Below are 19,260 nucleotides of genomic sequence, written 5' to 3'. Positions count from 1 at the left end.
ACAGAACTTATTTAATAGGAACAGAGGTCAAACAGCATTGTGCAAGGCTGGGAGGTGGAGCCTTATTCAGCCAGGGGGATGGGGAGCTTTCAGGTGGATGGCGTGTACACCAGGTGCCCCACCCCTCCCCACCTCACCTCTAGAGCACCTGGCCCATTATTGGTGGAAACCGCCCCAGCAAGTTCATAACAGGTAGAGCAGGCACAACACGGCCTGGCAAATAATTTCATGTTTTCAATGTAAAACTGAGAAAGGAGCTAAGCACAGCCCCAGTGTCTCAACACCTCAGTCAAAAAACCATCTGCAGCACTCGCAGAGGGAAAAGAGATATGCACTCCGCTGCTGAAAAACAAGCAGGCTGGTGTGTGCACATGTCCAAAAAAAAAAAGGGACTGACCCTTAGTCAAAAACAGCCTTTGCAATGGCCTCTTTCTTATTGCCAAGAGAATGGTTTTCTCAGTTTCTCAGCTGTAGTCAAAGAGGTCGCCGGGACTGACATTCAAAGCTGAAAATGACAAGAGAGCCTTGGTGTGGCAATATAGCTCTGCATTCCGTCACACTGTACAGAGAACACTGATGTTCCAACGGAATGCGAGACATTCCTGTGTCATGAGAGAATGACACTTTTTTTTTTTGTTTTTTACGTATGCAACAGTGCTGATGCACGAGTTGACAAGTGAGTGTCTGCATGCGTGGTGTAACTACCGTGTCCAGAGGAACTAGGGTGCAACATATTTATGTCTTTTATTGCGACGGTGATTTACCATCTTAGGGAATGCCGCTTGGGGAACGCGGTGGGCGGGGATCCTCGGCCGCCCCATGGCCTGCTGGGATCCGGTTGACGGACGTTCGGCTCCTCCTGTGACGTGCTTCCCCGCCGGCACAGCTCCACCCTGTGGCTGCGGGGCGGTACCACGCCAGTGTGGCTCGGGCCTCCGGGTCCGCCCCCGAGCAGAGAGACGGGGAGCTGCCTCTCTGCTCTCCGACGCTCGCCGTGCGCCCGTGTAGCACAGCCCCGCGCCACACCGGCAGGCACACACAGATATCACATTGGATTAATGTTACTGGAGTCGGATAAGCACAGCAGAGCTGCAGTGCGTTTCGGTGGCAAATGCTACTTGGAAGGGTCAGGCAGCAGGCACGAGCATGCAGACCCGAACATGTCATTAAACCTGAAACGCGTCTGCCGAGTCTTTCCGGTGTTTTCTTTAATTGCCAACAAAGGTCCGATGATGCTAACCTCCCTCGCAGCACCGAAACAGAAAGTCACAAAAAAACTGATCGAACAGGCAAGTTAATTACACCAAAGAATTCAAAGAATGGCATGTAATGTGGAATTCCAAAAGTAATGAATGTATTTTGGCCGAACTGAAGCAGGAGTGATTTACACCTTGCGGGGTTCAGGACCTTTGTGCGGGGAGCAAGAAAAACGGTTTGGGCTTCAGTGGGCGAGCCGAGCCCCGCGGTCTGGTCCTCATCTCAGCTGCTGGTGTTATGCACACGACCATCGGGCCCCATCCCAGGCCCCTTCCCCGTGTCGTCTTATGGGGCGGGCCGGGCCCGAGCTCTGTTCTCAATCAGGCCTTTGTGTTTCTGGGCCGGGCCGTTCCCCCTCTCCTCGCCCCCTTTCCTCCAGCCCTCCGAGGCTACGCACCTTCCCACAATTCCTCAGCACAACCTGCGGGGCGGCGGCCGCGCTCCCGCCACCCCCACTCCGCGCCACTTATCTGTGGAATTCGCCGGGTCCTGTTGCCCTCATCAACACCTCTGTGCAGATCCTGCCCCCTGACCAGAGAGCGGCCCACGTCTCATCTGCCCGCTCTAAGTTTAGATGAAGCATTTCGGACAGCCCTCCATTTTGTCTCGCCTTGCCAGACCGTATTACCTGTGACGGAAGATGATCGAGAAGGATTCGAGGCTACAGAGCTCAAGGGAAATCCATTAACTTATATCTCTGGCACACTCCCAGAATATTTCAGCAAAAGAATAGTTCACATCAGTGAAATATTTACATTGAGTGTGAAATGAATACAGCCATGCAAATTAAATTTAAAAAAGGTATCACGTTTTGCATTCGGGTTTCAAAAATACATGAGGGCTACAGATGCTGGCGAATGACATGCACCAGCTGGGGGAAAAAGAGACGGCTGTTTAAAGTTTGAACTTTCCCTGTCGAAGCCCCTCACCTTGCCCTGCTGTTTCTGCAGCTGCAGATCCTCCCCAGAATTCCCCTCTTTGACCCCCGGTAACTTTCCACATCACAGGGAGGCTTGAGTTGCTGCTGGGGGTCACGGGGTTGGGCTCAGGGAGGGACGCTGGCTATCCACCCCAGAGGTCTTCGCGCCACGGAAAAAAAGCTAATCGTTTATTTGTGACGGTGATTTGTTTTTCTGCGTGGAAAGAGTATGCTTTGTACACCGTGACAGAGGGTGTGCGTTATGTGTGAAAACATGCTCATAATTAACGTGCGGAGCTTTCCTTAGTCACGTTACGAGGTGTTTGTTCCTTGATGGAATCCAGAGGCATCATCAACTGATCTTCACGATGGCAGGTGTAGATAATACCAGAAAATTAAGTGTCAGGGTTCCACAAGAGAAGCATTTGGGGAATGTCTGTATTAGAAGCATGTTCATATGCGTCACATGCTAATACACTGGTCAATAACACACACACAGGGCATTACACACACTGAATTATGCATATAGACACAAATATAGTCCCTTAAGTGTACACACATGTAAATATATTACATACACAGTACATTCCTTAAAGCATATGTGTTCATCTTTTCCTCTATACGCATACACACGCACACAAACACACTACAGTACTGAAAAACACACGTGCACACAAACACACTGCAGTATTGTAAAACTCACACGCACACACAAACACACTGCAGTACTATAAAACTCACATGCACACACAAACACACTGCAGTACTGTAAAACTCACACAAACACACTGCAGTACTGAAAAACACACACGCACAAACACACTGCAGTACTGTAAAACTCACACAAACACACGGCAGTACTGAAAAACACGCACACACAAACACATTGCAGTACTGAAAAACACACACATGCACAGAAACACACTTTACTGTAAAACACACACGCACAAACACACTGCAGTACTGTAAAACTCACACACACACAAACACATTGCAGTACTGTAAAACTCACATGCATACACAAACACAGTAGTACTGTAAAACTCACACGCACACACAAACACAGTAGTACTGTAAAACTCACAAGCACACACAAACACATTGCAGTACTGTGAAACTCACATGCACACACAAACACACTGTAGTACTCTAAAACTCAACACGCATACACAAACACACACACACACAAACAAACACACTGCAGTACTGAAAACACACACACACACAAACACACTGCAGTACTGAAAAACACACACGCGCACACAAACACACTGCAGTACTGTAAAATTCACACATGCACAAACAAACACACTGCAGTACTATGAAACACACACATTCCTACACAGTTGCACTTGTTTGGAATGCTGACACACAGACTCCACAGTTTGGTGGTTTCGGATGAAGGTTGTGGCCTCCCTCAGATCCGTTCTCGGGTGCAGGCTGTCAGGGGGAGAGACGCTCCCACTGGCTGGGGAGAGGGCAGGGCATTTTGTGCTTGTCTACACAATACAACAACCCCCTGTGGATCTCGCATTGATCTTGGTGACAATGCGGTTCAACAATCAGAAGAAATGTCAAAAAACATCCCAACCCCACTTGCATAAAAACACATGCACATATTCCCATCATTAATATGCACTGTCAAGCAAATATTCATGTCAAAGGGTATCAGTCTACTTAGCTGTTTGGAATAAAAATCAAATCATGCCCATTTCAGCTAATTAAATGAGTGGGGTGAAACAGATGAATGTAATGAATGTGTGGAGACAGAATCAATAAATACCACACATTTATTCACAAATCAGACCAGGCCTGGATATATAATTATTATAATTATACAATAATTATTACAGTTATTCTTCTAACTGTAATAATTGTATCTTCTACATTCTGTAAAGAATGTACACATCTGGCTTATGACCATCGTGTACGGAGGTTGGTTCTCTAACTGCTAGCCAGAAAGAGGCCATACACAATATTGTCGTACGGCAAGTCTTGTCTATACATGAAACCACTGGGTTTACAGTTCCATGCAGAGCACTGTGTACAGTACACCTTGGGATCTGGGATTCCTGTCCTATATACATCACACCCTGCAGCGTATGAAAATGTGCAAATAAAGATGTCATGTATATATCATATATACATATATATATATATATATATATATAGTACTAGAAAGTTGTACCTTATAAAGTGGTCACTGGGTTCATATAGATATAAAATAATCATATATACATACATATATGATTCTTTCACAGGTCTAGAAAGCTGATATGAAGCTGATATGATATGAAATAAAGACGCACATGTACATATTTTAGAAATACGAATGTTATGCACTTTCCTAATTCCGCATAAATGAATGACACAAACGCTCTCCGATGGAGGAAGATCATTTTCCGCTGCAAGCAGCACTTGGTGAAAAACATCACGTTCCGGGGTAATAGAGGGAGGGGGTGGGGGCTGAGGGAAAGGGGGAGGGGATACAAAAGGAGACATGGAGTCTCATCGCAGCGGCACCATTTTTTTCCTATGGCAGCTAAACGGAGTTGATTTAATAAAATGGATTGCTGGGATCCTGACAGCACGCCCTGTGTGCACATTACGTAACAGCCGGAGTGTACAGTAAATCCTATATGCGTTATGCGCAGGGTGATGTTTTCAGCCGGGGAGTGTGACAGTGCTGGTCTCATTAAGTTTCTGAGCATGAAGGTAATATGGAGCCAGGCTCCAGGCCTTGGGCGAGGCTGAGGAGACAGGCTCAGAGCTGGGGCAGCTGGCACCCAGTTAGCCTCGGGGCAATAAGGGCTGGGCAAGAGAAGGAGGCTGATCAAAAGAGACACAAGCAGCGCTAGGCTCACGCTGGTGTGACAGGGTTTGAAAATTGTCCTCCGTTTTCTCTCTCTGCCTTAATTTCCTGTTGCAACATATGTTTCTCCATTCAAGTCAATGAAAACCATGACCCTCCCCACCCAAGAAAAATGACATCTTGAGTATCGGCAGCCATGCTTTATAGGCTAGGGGTACAGACTAAGCCCGAAAAGCTTGTTGTCCCTTCAGTCAGCTTGGTGCATTGATAGATCGGCCGATAAGAGCCTCCTGCTGGCCCCGGCGGGAATGCTGTGAAGCAGCCCAGGCCCAGCCAGTGCACACGGTCCAGGCCTGCACGGAGGAAAGGTTCCTCATACTACATCAAAACAAACCTACCGCAAACAAAAATACTGCTATTTACAGGAACCTACATTTACAGCTCAAGCTACTGTAGGTTATGAAACAGCTAGTCGCAAGTTGACCAGTTCAGACCAGCTCTCCTGCTTAACATGGTCGGACCAGCTCAAGCTATGCTAGCTGGTAATTTGAAGCAGGTCATAGCTGGATTTTACAGCAGGGTGAGCAGGGCCGGTTTTCTTGGGTAGGTTCTCACTACATTCCAGGAGTCACAGGTAATTTGTGTATCTTTCTGCAGCAATGCTTTTACTCCGGTGTGGTTATTGAGAGTTGCATTGCGCTGGGTACTCTCTGTAATTGCCCCGGGATGCCTGGGAAGCTTATCCTGTTATGCTCTCTTAATAACACGGACAAAAATAATACAACCATGTTTACTGGTTGTGTAACAGTAAACAGACCGTGCCCTCCCTACTACTCTGGTTTGATTCTGTGAACTCCTGCTGGCACCCGGCAGACAGCACCGTTTATTCCTAAAATGGATTCCAGCCAAAACAATTACAACAGTAATCAGCGGGTATCAGCCTGACTACAGTCGCTTCTTTTCAAATGCAGTCTTTTGAGATGGACCTAAAATGAAATCTGTTATGACCTGGGTGTTTTGCACACGCAGATTGATTTTGGCATTAAAGAGCTGACCACACAGATGACCAGGAGACCACTGTACAGGAGACTGAGCAGCTCGACATTGCAGGTTCTGTGATCTCCATAAACCCCAAATAGATCCAATAGCAGGGCCAGGTGAGAGGATGTGTCCACACCCTAAGGCACCCTACCTCATTTGAATTCATTCATAATTCAGACGTTAGTGGTACTGTCAAATGGGGGGCACATTTCTGAGAAATGATCTGGTGAAAATAATAGAAGATAAAAAAGGAATGTTCCTTCTTTAAATATCTGTATAGAATAGAATAGAATGGCATTGAAGGTACATTAATCCTCCTTTGACATTAAGTGCCTAATTAAAGTAATTAACAGGACTACTCTCGGATAGATGTTGAGAACCCTGTTCTTGGCCAATCTAAAATGTGAAACTGAACTGCACACCCTGTCCACAACTGCGTTAGAACTGCTTGGTTCCAACTTATAAGGGTTAACACATAAATGTGTGCCTATGGGAAAATAGGCATGAATTATCCATAGTAACAATACAATACAATTACACAGTATAATTACTGCAAGAGATTTGTGTGATTATAATTCACAGAAACATATCCTATTCCCATAAAGTTAGTTTTGCATGAAGGAAAGTGTGAAAATACTTTCAGTTTGAATTGGACTTTGTCCAAACATCAGAGTCCATAACCAGAAAGCATAAACAAAAGGACTGGCTCATTCCAGTTGGATGTATGTAGCTCATATTATGGAGGTGGTTCTATGGCCATAATGTTATGCAGTTCTGGCAAACTGCAGGTTTTTGATTGTATATGTCAGTTTCAAATGTCAATTTCTGTGCAGGCAGACTTTCTCATAAGAGAAAGTAATCACAGAGGAGTTAATCTGGCATGTGTGTGCAATTTTCCACAGGAAAAAGCATACATTTGATGTAAAATTACATAATACAATCATCACTGGCCTTTGAAGCACTGAATCTAATGCACTGCAATCTAATTAACTGCAACTGGAGAATTCCTTTTAAATGAAGACATGTGAGATACCATATTAATGCATACTTTATGATGTTTGTGCAAAGCAAAGACAATGTACATTATAAAAGAAATAAAAAAAACACATGGATGACAATGATGTTCCAAAGCACATGCAATGCAGAATGCATGACATATGACTCACCTCTAATTCATCTAACAACATGAATGGAAGAAAAGCCACCCTACTACACAATAGTCCAGCCATTACATGCGCGCGCACACACACACACACACACACACACACACACACACACAACATGTATGTATGTTAACCACTTTAAACCACGTCTCACAGCTCATGCACGGTATACGGTGCATTTGCACACGCTACAAGCAGACACACCCGACAGCCCACCCTCCATGACATAATGGCCGTAGCTCATGCAGAGTATCGTACGACACACACACACTCACACACACCCTGTAGCCGCCAGGGTGACAGGAGTGCAGCACATTAATCCAGGCTCCACCACCACTGAACCCGCTTCGCGTTTATACACTGCATGTCAAGGTTGTCCGTAGCCTCATGGAAATGTGAATAGGAGAGAATTAAAAATGATTTAAAAGAACAATCTTGGCGTTAGCCTGTTGCACTCTGTGGATTATTGACAAGGCCACAAAAAGCACAGGAGAGGAGGTGGGCTGAGTGACGTTCCCTGCCTTGTGCCATCACTCAAGACGGGAAAACTTGCCCTTGGAAAGCAATCAAGCTACTGAGAAATAAATCATGAAGGTGAGGGTGGAGTGTGTGTGCGTGCACAGTATGTGTATGTGTGCGCGTGGGTGTGGGTGTGGAGGGAGGGTCACGAAGAGAACAAGCAACGTGACACCTGCCGTGATCAAACCCAGCCATCACCCAAATAAATCCAGCAAGTCAATACAGCGTGCGCTGCTGCAGCCTACACACGGTGCCATTACTTCCCCAAAGCCAAGCTGCAAAATGTAACCAGTCAAGATTAGAGACTATGAAATGAACAAACTCCCTTCTGAACACAGCAACGCCACGCGGCAGAGCACGATCTCAACTTCAGACGAAGGTCAAGGGCAAAACACGCAGTCCTCTTTACACACAATCTTCAGTGCTAGATAACCACACGCTTTTCCTGCTTTGAGTGTGGCTTCCTGCCCTCATTACCAATTCAAGAATGTCTCTCTAATGCAACATTTTGAACATGATACACCAAGCAGAATGAAAAAGAGAAGTGTTTGACTGTTATTGCAGCGATAGCATGTGCACGGACACACATTTCAGAGTCAGCAGGAAGTCTTGCATGCCTGAATGTGCCAGGGCCATGAAAATATCTACTCCGCAGAAAAGCTGCTGGCTAAACACTGCAGCAGAAAGGCACGTTACCGCCTTCTTAGCACACATATGTCAGCTTATTTATGGCGCTGTAAAATAAATCTATAGATATAACAACAACACTGGGGTGATTTCAGTCTGTTTGTTTGAGTTCCGAAGGGAACAACGATACTAGTATCAGTGACAGTGAAGTCAAATGTCCACAAAGCAGCGGGGAAAACAAGAGCTCTCAGTTCAAAGAGACCCATCACTCAAAATGATGATTCTGTAGTGACAAAATGGCCATTTCCATGAATCTCACATGTGGGAAATGGCGCCATCTACTGCTACTGCATTTACACTGAATCACAATGTACAAGAAGTTCACTTGCAACATGCAAGTGGTCCCGTTTATGGTCACCATTAAGAAGCCGGGCAATAAAGATAATAAAGATCTTATTTATTATAAAGATAATAAATAAATATTTTTTTCCTTAAGGTTAACGTGTCAAAAACATCATTACTTTGTCTGGGTAAATGGGGTAGGCTATTTCCTCTTTAAACAGTCACTGGATTTGGGAAGGTTGTAACCAAACACTCCACCCTTCTCCTGAAAATTGCTTATAAGATCCATCGGAAATCCAAGTCAGGAAACAAGCAGTGTACACACTTCCACGGAGGAATAAAAGAGTAACTGCTAGAATGAAAGGGAAGAATGAGAAATGTGCAATGTTCGTCATTGATATGTGAACCCTGATGCTCAGGTGCCTGAACTTTCCAATGAGAGAATGGAAATTACGGCTTCGACTCCGGCTTCGCCTCCACCGATTCGCCTGAAAACAGACAGGCCCTCTAAAACCTCTCCAAATACGCAACTAGATGTACAAGGCCAACAAGTGCAGACAATGTGTTTTCATTTTCAGAGCCCGTTCAGATTTCATTTCATTAGCATACAGGTGGAGGATTCATCACTTAGCCTACTGCTCACAGCAAAAGCTGATCTCAGCTCGTCTCTGACTGCAACAGCTTGATTCCCAAAGCAAGCTTGCCAAAACTCAGAGGAGCTTTTCACACATTTCTACACCACCATCCATTAGCTCACGGCATGTCACTCCAGCAGAGACACCAATATGAAATCGCTCATTTCATAACATGCACTGATGCCAATGCTAATTAAATGAGTTGACCATCTGAGAAGAAATGTCCTGGCCCACCAGATGCAGTTTACTCAGTTCATTTAAATGTGTGGTGACACCTGCAAAGGGTTAACTGCCACATTCCAGGAAGGACACTGCCCAAATGCATCAGCATATTCTAGTACAGTGTACAAGACACTGAATAGACAAATTACAAAGGCAACATATTAAAAAGCAACAGGTACTCTTACACCTAGCAATCTCAGTCGCATATTTCTTTCTGTATGGAAAAAATAGGCTACCATGAGCACAATATGTCATGTTTTGTGTTAATGGAAATACACCTGTGACAAGACACATATGAAATGTACAATTTTATTGTTTCTTCCCCCTCCCCACATTGGTGCAGGAAAATGTTTTACTCAACACCTTACCACAATTCTGCATCGCTGGGACAGAAACAAATAATTTTCCATAGCATTTGTGCAGTACACCATGGATAGAGTGATATCAAATACAGGACATTTAGAATGGGAATATTTGAGTTCGACATTTTATAACCAAAACCATGATGCAATAAGCCAAGTTATGTATACTGAAATAAAGATTCACTATTCTCTTCTTCACTATGCAAACAATGTGTCTGCAATTCTTTGAAAGGAGGACACAAAAAAGTCAACAATTGGCAGGAAACTTTGAAATTTGAATAGCTAATAAGGCTTCACTGGCAAAATATAGTCAGACTATCAGAATTTTTTTATCAGAAGTTTTCAAATGACAAACAAAACCCCCCAATGTTGGGATTATGTGGTAGTTTATGGACAATCTACAATTATTTCCACCGTGGATAAACCCTCTTCAATGCTTACCACCTCACCAGTTTAGCATTTCATACTGTGCACATGAGTTTCAAACATGAGAAGATTGTGAATTCATTCAATGCTGCATTTCCAGGGCTATATGCAGAACAAACTCCTGACAACTTCCATCAAACGGTGCCTGACAATGGGAAGCTAAAGCCCTTTAAGAAGTGACAGGAACAACTGTGATACTTCTGTGATATTTTGCTAAACTTACAGGGTGTACAACTGGACCATTAAATAACAAATGAACATTTTACAGCACAGTAAATAATGGTATGGTATGGCATAGGCCAGGTATTTTATTTCACAGCTGGAAAGTGGCAGAGGTCTGAGACATGGCATTGTAAATGAAGGTGTTGTTGAAGGGTACAAACTGGTGTGTGATCATTTTGATAGCCTCTTGAGCTGCGGATCCTAAATAAAAGAAAAAAAGAAAAAAAAAACCACCAATATTTATTGCTGAAGAATTTTCCAACATAGTATACATTAAAATGAAATACTTAGTGCACATTAAACTGATGAAATACAAGCGCCAAACAAAATTCAAACCTCAAGAAACGAACGAGTACACACTCACACCTTCACGTTCAGAAGTGCTTCAGTCATTCTCGGAACGGTATCATACATGTGGAGAAGTGGGATATCAGTAGTTTCCAACTGGTGGCCCGGTCATTACAGTGTATGTTTGCTTTAAAAATACCAGCTTTTAGTAGCTCACAACAGTTTTTGTTGAGAATTATCAGTCTTAGTGTTTAACTATTCTAAGCTGCAGTTTTGTAGTGTTTAACTATTCCATTCAGCAACTGCAGTTTTTCCATGTTCGGCACATTGTAATAACTTGTTCCCCTTGCCACACTAAATAATTTACAATTTTTGCGACTGATTTGCATTTGTAATTTCGGCACCGACTATTGGCCTTTTTGGAACTGTTTGTTGGTTTATGTCTCTTTGGAAACACAAAGTGATGATTGAAACACCTTTTTTAAAGCGGTCAGTGTCACACACAGCTAATTGGCATTGAACTGAATATGACTCACCTGCTTAGCTTCCTTTATAATTGTGATTGAGTTACCACTGAACAATTATGTATATGCAAATTTGAAACAGGAAGCACGCACGCACGCACGCACGCACGCACACTCGCTCGCTCGCACGCACATCTTATAAGACTTACCTCCCAAAAAAGATGCTACTGTGTGGGGTTCAGCAGCACCGTAGCGACAGCTGTAATGATATGTAAAACACACATTTAGAGATTATGTTAAGAGGCCCGATCTGTAGGCCTATCACGCGTTCTCAGACACAATAATCATTCCGACAAAAACTTGATGTAAAAGGCAGAATGTTGTTAAACCGGATGTACATAAGGTTTTGTGCCCAGTAAGGACCCCCATGTTCGACCCTAGAAAACTCACAATTCATGGACGTAGTCATCCTTGACATTGACATTCAGGCCGTATTCTTGCAACAAGCTGTTCACACAGAACTTCAGCTGCCCAATGTCTTCCTCAACCTGATAATTGTAGACGCCTGTGGAAAACATGTATGCTTCAATTGAATACAAATTAGATTAAGGTTTCCTTATCCAATGTTGGATATATAGTTTTTAGATTATGGCAAACTTGCTCATAGTCCACAACCCCATGCAATATTCTAGTTATTAGGTGGCCTGCTCTGCTCGACTCTAGGAATACTGCCTGCGTCTCACCAACCTGCCCTACACACGAATAAAAAGGAATGTCTTTAGGAAATTAAAAGTCACATCTCTGGATACAAATCTGGGTCTTCCTGGAGTCTTATGTCCTGGGAAGTTCACTTGCCTTCAGAAGAATCACAAAACACCAGAACTAGTTGTGATCAGGGACCCAGTGTGGCCACAGAATGGCATGCGGATTATTTAAAAATCATCAACTGAAAGTCTTGTCTACATGTCTACATACATAATGCTTGTTAAGGCCTTCAAGCGGAGACCAATGCGGTACGATTTGGTCTTGTCACATGGACAATAGTTTGCCTGAAGGTAGAGATTACTACTAGCTGGAGTCAACAATTATTTGCACACAAATATCACCTCTCTTGTTAAAAGCAGTAAGTAAATCTCAATTTTTGAAGAGGCATTCAATAGAGGAGCTGAATTACGTCCTAACATACTGTATTCACGCTTGGTCTCGAAAGAAAGAGGTTATAACCATGAATAATATCATAGTGCTTGGCCCTGCTTCCAAAAGGCAACATTGGGAAGAATGTTTGTCAGCTTTAAGAGAGCCAGTCCTATCCGACCCCTCTTCAACACTTTAACCCAATCAGGGCAAGCATCATCCTCTGATCATTCATTACATCTGCATGGGCCAGGAGAAGAAAGGGTCTCTCTCCCCATCTTTCAACTTCACACATGTGGGCCAGTTTTACTTTGTTGGTTGACATCTGCTGTTGGCATCTGGGGAAACTGAAGCCATTATCTGGATCTGGTGTTTGTTTGCCTTACAGCTCATCAGGCATTTTTATACTTTCATTCCTGGCATATTCTACACTGTTTTGGTTTTCTCGGGATTATAACCTGTCCATGTCTGTAAAATGCATTGTTTGTTCAGGCAGTTGAACCTTCTTCTTTTGATTAGATGTTGAATACCAGTTACAAATTAAGAAATCTCATAATTTTAATGTGGTTGTGAATTATACATTTAGATGAAGGTTGATCCAACAGCCTTGCAATGAATTTGGAAACTTTACTTCATAACTGTGGATAATAATTAACCAAATCAAATCAATCTATTTTACATGTTGGATAAGTAAAGAGTAGAGTATTTAACCATTGGTGGACATGTGTTTGGTATTCAGTAGGGTGTTAACGGTTAGCTGGACTCAGAATTTTAAAAAATAAATAAATTAGGGCAAGGTTTCAACAGTCTACAGAGAATGCGATATGGGGAAGAATACAGTAAACTTGAAAAAATCGTCAGCACTACATATTCGGCGTTTACCTGGATAGCGGGAGTGCTGCTGGTAGAAGCGATCCACAGAGCGCAGCATGAGGTAGAGCACCATCTCGCTGTCTGGGCTGTCCATGTAGGAGGCTGTGGGTACACAACACCAGTGTTCAGATGCATATTGCCCACTCCTCCATCCAATGACAGTCAGCCCCAGAGCTAAAAGCGGGGGTCACTTACTGATCGCGTCCTTAGAGAAGGAGTCCGCGCTGTACTCCTCAGACAGCGACCTGCAGCGCACCACTCTCAGAAAAGCTGCGTTTTTACCTGCAAAATAATGTCGCCCTTCATTTGGTGTTCATGTCAGCCATTGGGTCAGAAGCGCAAAACACAAATAAAAAATGCAAAGACAGAAACCTGCAGTCCATAAGTGAAATACACAAGCATGCAATACATGTTTGGCACTTTCAAGCCACCTTTACACTGTATAACAGTCTTGTTATTGGGAAATGTGCTGTTGGAAGATACTTACAGAAGAGCTTAATGTCTTGTTCAGAAATGCTTTCTGTGGGCTTAGAAGTGAAAACAAACACTATTAATTCAAAATAACAATCAATAGTGCTTCCGGCTTTTTTCTTTCATTAAAATATGCAGTATAACAACACTGATCGTCAAAGATTAACGCCATCTCAATTTTACTGTACGAGTATTACATTGGAAAATGCAAATACTGTTTAAATAAAGCTAAATTTCATAATCATAAAATAATATGCTTTATGCAGACACAAACCTTTCCAACTGACTGCAGCAAAGACTCCACATACTTTGACACGGTTGTGACATCTTGCATTGCCTTCTCTCTGTAACTGAAAACAAACATGTGTAATCATGTATGGGGCTGAAAGGATATCAGCCCCAGTTATCCACAGGGATTTACAATCAGGTCCATCAAGCAAGAACAGAATGTTGGTGCTTACTATATACTCATTTAACATTAGTATTAGAACTAATACTTCTACATTAGTAGAAGAACATGAGCACCCATAAGAACTTGCCCTACATGTTCTGGAGTTTGATGAATTTCCCAGAGTCGGCGATCATGTCCGGGATGGTGCCTCTCACAGGCAGATTTCCTGCACCCTCATTCTCCACAAACTCCTTCACCGCCCGCACCATCACCCAGAACGACAGCGTCTGTGGAGGCAAAGAGGCGGGAAACAGCCTTTTATATAACACAGATTAAAGCAACATTAACATGGAAGGTGCAGAGTGTAAACGGACAGAGCGCGGATTAACACAACAAGAAGGGGGAGTCAAATCAGCAAGAAGAAGCAGGAAGCTGACAACAGTCAGTATCTGCAGTATTCTGAGTCAGTCTCACTTGAGATGAAATGTTCTTGCATGGCTCCCCATTGAAGAGATCCTCTATTGCACTGGGGATCTGTGAAACAGAGGACAGCATGATTATAAACCAGTATTATACCTGCCCATCCAGTCTGCTTCTGAGGGAAGAATCAAAGCGAGGGGAACCACCCACCTTGGTGGGATTTAGAGCGGTGTTCACATTCTTGATGGCCTCATCGAAGTTCTCCTCATCTTCAGGCACTCCGTTCTCGTTCTTGAGGATTCCTGAACAAATACAGAGAAATGGAGAAAACAGCACTGCGATGTCAATGAAAAATGCTGGAATTAGAAGTCAAATAAGTTTGACATTTGAAATACCATGACTGCTGTATGAATACACATAGTTTAAGACCTATACATGGTAACAGATATTCATACATGTCGAAATGAAAAGCTTCATCCTTGACGCATGTTGACTGTACCTTGCCGAATGAGCTGTCTGAATGCTTCCTTCTCTTTGTAGTTCTTCGGTGGCAGAAAATTGTGCTGGAAAGGAAAATGTTTTTCCACATTTTTACTTATGAAGAAGGCAAAATTGACATTAATTAGTAGTAAAGACATTCATCCTCAATGATACATTTAAGAAATTACCTCACTGAACCATTTTTCAAGGTACTTAGCAACGATGATTATCCATGGTGTATGGCTATGATCCTGCAGCAATGGAAATAGTAAAGAGAAATTTATATTTAGATTGAAAAGAACATAACAAAAGGAATTATATTCAATGCATTTACCTGAAGATTATTAAACCCAAAAAATGTATGCTATGTATTCAGTTTTCAACGGTTAACACTGGTGCACCTTAAAATAAACTTTTCCAACTTCACTTTGCTCACTTTGTTTGAAAATTGACTTGAATTTGATTTCACATGGCTAATTTTCTGCAACTGATGTTTTGTGAAAAACTGATATACCCCCCTCAAAAACAGACACCCGGCAAACATACACCTTCATTATGGCCTTGTGCCCAGTTGATGTTTTCATCAATTAAAAACTGAACACAATGAAAGGGCACTCTATTGAGTGAGGACTCTTTTAAAAACAACAGTGGAGTGTGATCTGGATGCAGACCTCACCCCAGTCTGATTCCCTTAGTGCAGTTAATTTACACCTACAGTCCATATCAGTATTTTGTATTTCATGTGTGTGTTCTGTAATTCGCATTATTGCCACTATCACAGGTTTATCACACATCTCCATACAAACAGGACCACACTTGCATTGAAATCACAGAGAAGGCCGAGGGGTGATGCTCATACTCACACTCACAGTGTTAATTGGAGGTATGGACATATTATTATATTATTCTGACCTTTTTCTCCATATTATCCAGGTCATAATTCTGAACATGACTGTTCAGCTCAGCAAAGGGGTGGTCCAGCCTCAGGTCCTCCAGTGCGTTGTCAGGATGTGATTCGATCACTAGGGGAAAAAACAGGATCAATCAGCATTACCCACACGGACAAGAAAAACACTGTACATATAACATCTGATAATCCCTACAGAACTGGGCTGGGCTTTAATGGTAGACTTGAGGAATATCACACTGCAGCCATGTACAGTATTTCTCAATGAATAATACTAATCTGGAAGTCCAGACATTTATATAAATGTATATTATCACAATCAAAATTCAAACATCCCATACCTGTGTGTTCTTTCACCACAAGTCTCATGTACCCAATGAGACCATAAGTCCTGCACAGCAGAAAGGGCACTCCTTCATTCCACAAAACGGCCCCCAGTCTAAGAAAAGTGCTGGGGGAGGAAATGGGAAACCAACTTTCACAAACGCATAAATACACCGCCAACGAATAAAAAACATAGCTTTTCCCACCGCCAACGAATAAAAACATAGCTTTCCCAGCGCCTCTCAGAAATACATGTCTTGGTTGAGCCCTACCTCTCTGGGAGCTGAACGCCAATCACCAAGCTAAACCTGTGGAAGAACTCTGGGTCATTGTCCAGGAGCTTGTCTGGAGTCTACAGAAGAAAAGGCAAAAATGTACATTACAGCACCATTCACAAGGCAACAAAACCTGGACCAGAAAAGAGAATACATATTTCACCGATTACTTTTCTATTCAACCATTAGTTAATATTACTTTTTTTTAATGGAGTGTCACATGAGAACCCATTTCTTGCGCACAATGTTCACATTGGATCTGATCTGAATTAAGTATCCCAGTCTCAATATCGGCACACCAGACAGTCCTAGATGTACTTCACTATAATTATTAAACAATAAATATGTGAACAGGATATCCATGAAAATTTTACTTGTCATTGAATGTTGTTCATATTCAGGAAAGCTTCAACCTAATCAGTTCCTTTCCATTTCAGAAATATTTTTTTAATCAACTGGGCCAAAAGAAAAAAATCACATATCCAACAAAACATTATTAATATGTTTTTGTACAAACCACATTTCTGTAATAGCTGAGAAATTTAAAAAATGATGCACATGAAATGTGAACCTATAATGTAAAAAAATAAATGTGTGACTTTACAAATTTCTCACTTGCAAAACATTACAAATTGGTGCCTGACCTTGAACTTGCTTTATGATAGTTCAAGGATTTCCTAGTCCAAGAAATTCCTACCATTCTGTCAAGCTGGCTTTCATTGTGGGGGCGGCCTGTAGCGTAGTGGTTAAGGTTAATGACTGGAACACGCAAGGTCAGTGGTTCTGATCCCGGTGTAGCCACAGTAAGATCCGCATAGCTGTTGGGCCCTTGAGCAAGGCCTTCAACCCTCCACTGTGCCCGGCTTAGTCTAATCAACTGTACATCGCTCTGGATATGAGCGTCTGCCAAATGCCAATAATGTAATATAATGTAATGAATCCATTAACAGACAGAAAAACATTGGGGACAATTACACATCAGTCACTGACCTCCTCGACAAAGTTTCCAGAAACATCACTGTTCAATTCCTGTAGCAGCTCCGTGGCAGCTTGTGCTCGACTCTGAAACAGAAAAACAAGAGTTTACCTTTTATTTACATCACACCGGAAGGGTTATGCTTTTATTAATCAAATATCAGTCTCCAAAACTTACCTTTCCAATGCTGTTGTTACTTAGAAAAAAGCTGCAAGCAAATGTATGGATTTGAATTACTATTTCATAGTTACTGCAGGGACATTGATTTTTTGTTTTTTACAGTAAAATTTGAAATACCACCAAAACTATGTTCATATTAATTAAAATGTGGATAAATGCTGCTCTTGCTCCCGTTTTGAAAACATAAGCTTTGCCATACATCTTAAGAAAATAACTAATTCAAATGACTTTATACCAAGCTTTATAACACAAATACATTTTAAACAAAATATGCAATTCACTTGTTTCCAACATCTTCTCCGGAGACTTTGTGTCCATCTACAATGGTGAATGCTCCAATGCCTGAGGGGGAGGAAGTATAAACTTGATGAGTAATAAACATCGAGCCCTGCTGCCAGGTACATACAATCGACTGTGGTTGTGGGTCAAAAGATGTGCATTACAACACCTGTCGGATGTTAAACAGCTTTACAGCAAAGAAGCAGAATTTGATGATGTCCGTAACGTGGGGTAATTCTTACCTGGAAGCACCAGGTTTTTAAGAATCTCTGTCCCAGAAACTGTAGCATTGATCAAACAAACATGAGCATTTTCTAACGCTTCTTGTCCATGATCGCCCCATAATCTGGAAAAAAGAAGACCGTTAAGAATTGATAGTTGACAATACTGAGCCAATCATTGAGTAACGTTGCATAGATTTCCATCCAAAACTATCTAGCGACAATAGATGTAGTCACAAACTGTAGCTGTCATTTCGTTATCCAGCTTTACCAATACCATGCGATTGTGTGCATCCATTGTCTGTTGTGGTTATAAACTTGAATATGAAGGTGTTCAATATACATGTATTTATACAGACTAGTTTTGTTGGCTCGCATTTTGCAGCCAGCCAATTTTCCCTATTCATGACGCATGCTAGCGTACCTAGGCTTTGTTTAGATAATAAAGATGTAAGCAGTCATTGAAGTGCATGGACAGCCAGGGCTTTAAATAACCAACAAGCAAGTTAGTAAGCGTTTTATTATCACTACTACTAAGGCCTACCGGCATCCCAAATTAAATTTTAGCTAGCTAGAATTAAAGTTAGCTAGCATGGATACTGACAGGACACTGATGGGGAAAATGCTAACATCACGGTCACCTAGCCACTGTAACGTTAACGCATTTCTGGGTGCCTGTCGGTTATAGACTGCCATTCGATAGCTAGTTACCTGAGCTGTCGGTCGTATTTCTGCTCTTTTGACGTTTTTCCTTTAAAACCGTCTGCCATGCTCATTCTCAATAGCACAACTCCCGAGTCCTTAGAATCTGCAAGCTCGTTGGCTAGTGAGCTACCAGCTCACGTAGTTCTTCTCCGTTGCGAATTTCATGCTCAGATTGCTGATCTAAGAACAGTTTAACAAAAACGCTCCTGGTAGGAAAAGTGTAAGTAAATGCACCAACTGAACTGATCCTGAATCAGCACTCGGGACAGGATATAACTATATCCCGACTGCGATTCCAATTGGTTGATAGCAGCGACGCAGGACA

The 19,260-nt window shown here is 42.4% G+C and overlaps 1 protein-coding gene across 1 annotated transcript; it reads right to left on the bottom strand.

The window, feature by feature from the left end:
- Positions 1–9,836: 9,836 nt before the first annotated feature.
- On the bottom strand, positions 9,837–19,239 carry nae1 (nedd8 activating enzyme E1 subunit 1). Its single transcript, XM_061221129.1, has 20 exons — positions 18,942–19,239; positions 18,252–18,355; positions 18,012–18,072; positions 17,728–17,758; positions 17,565–17,636; positions 16,572–16,651; positions 16,317–16,426; positions 15,981–16,090; positions 15,257–15,319; positions 15,088–15,151; positions 14,799–14,890; positions 14,643–14,702; positions 14,322–14,455; positions 14,052–14,127; positions 13,794–13,833; positions 13,502–13,588; positions 13,316–13,408; positions 11,750–11,864; positions 11,509–11,558; positions 9,837–10,748 (listed from the first exon to the last, which is right to left on the bottom strand). Exons 1-20 carry the CDS (start codon positions 19,004–19,006, stop codon positions 10,639–10,641), a joined length of 1,617 nt encoding a protein of 538 aa, XP_061077113.1. The 5' UTR covers positions 19,007–19,239; the 3' UTR covers positions 9,837–10,638.
- Positions 19,240–19,260: the final 21 nt, after the last annotated feature.

The sequence above is a fragment of the Conger conger genome, chromosome 15 (genome assembly GCF_963514075.1).
Source record: "Conger conger chromosome 15, fConCon1.1, whole genome shotgun sequence".
Taxonomy (NCBI): Eukaryota; Metazoa; Chordata; class Actinopteri; order Anguilliformes; family Congridae; genus Conger; species Conger conger.
This window is presented reverse-complemented; position numbering and strand designations above follow the sequence as displayed.

What these genes read in the sequence shown, in the direction of transcription:
- nae1 (XM_061221129.1), bottom strand. Translation starts at nt 19,006, where the DNA reads ATGAGCATGGCAGACGGTTTTAAAGGAAAAACGTCAAAAGAGCAGAAA. An exon ending in CTGGAAACTTTGTCGAGGAG is followed by an intron (nt 16,652 to 17,564) that starts GTCAGTGACTGA and finishes TTTCTTCTGTAG; the next exon opens with ACTCCAGACAAGCTCCTGGA. An exon ending in GCAGCACTCCCGCTATCCAG is followed by an intron (nt 11,865 to 13,315) that starts GTAAACGCCGAA and finishes TGTTTTCCACAG; the next exon opens with GCGTCTACAATTATCAGGTT.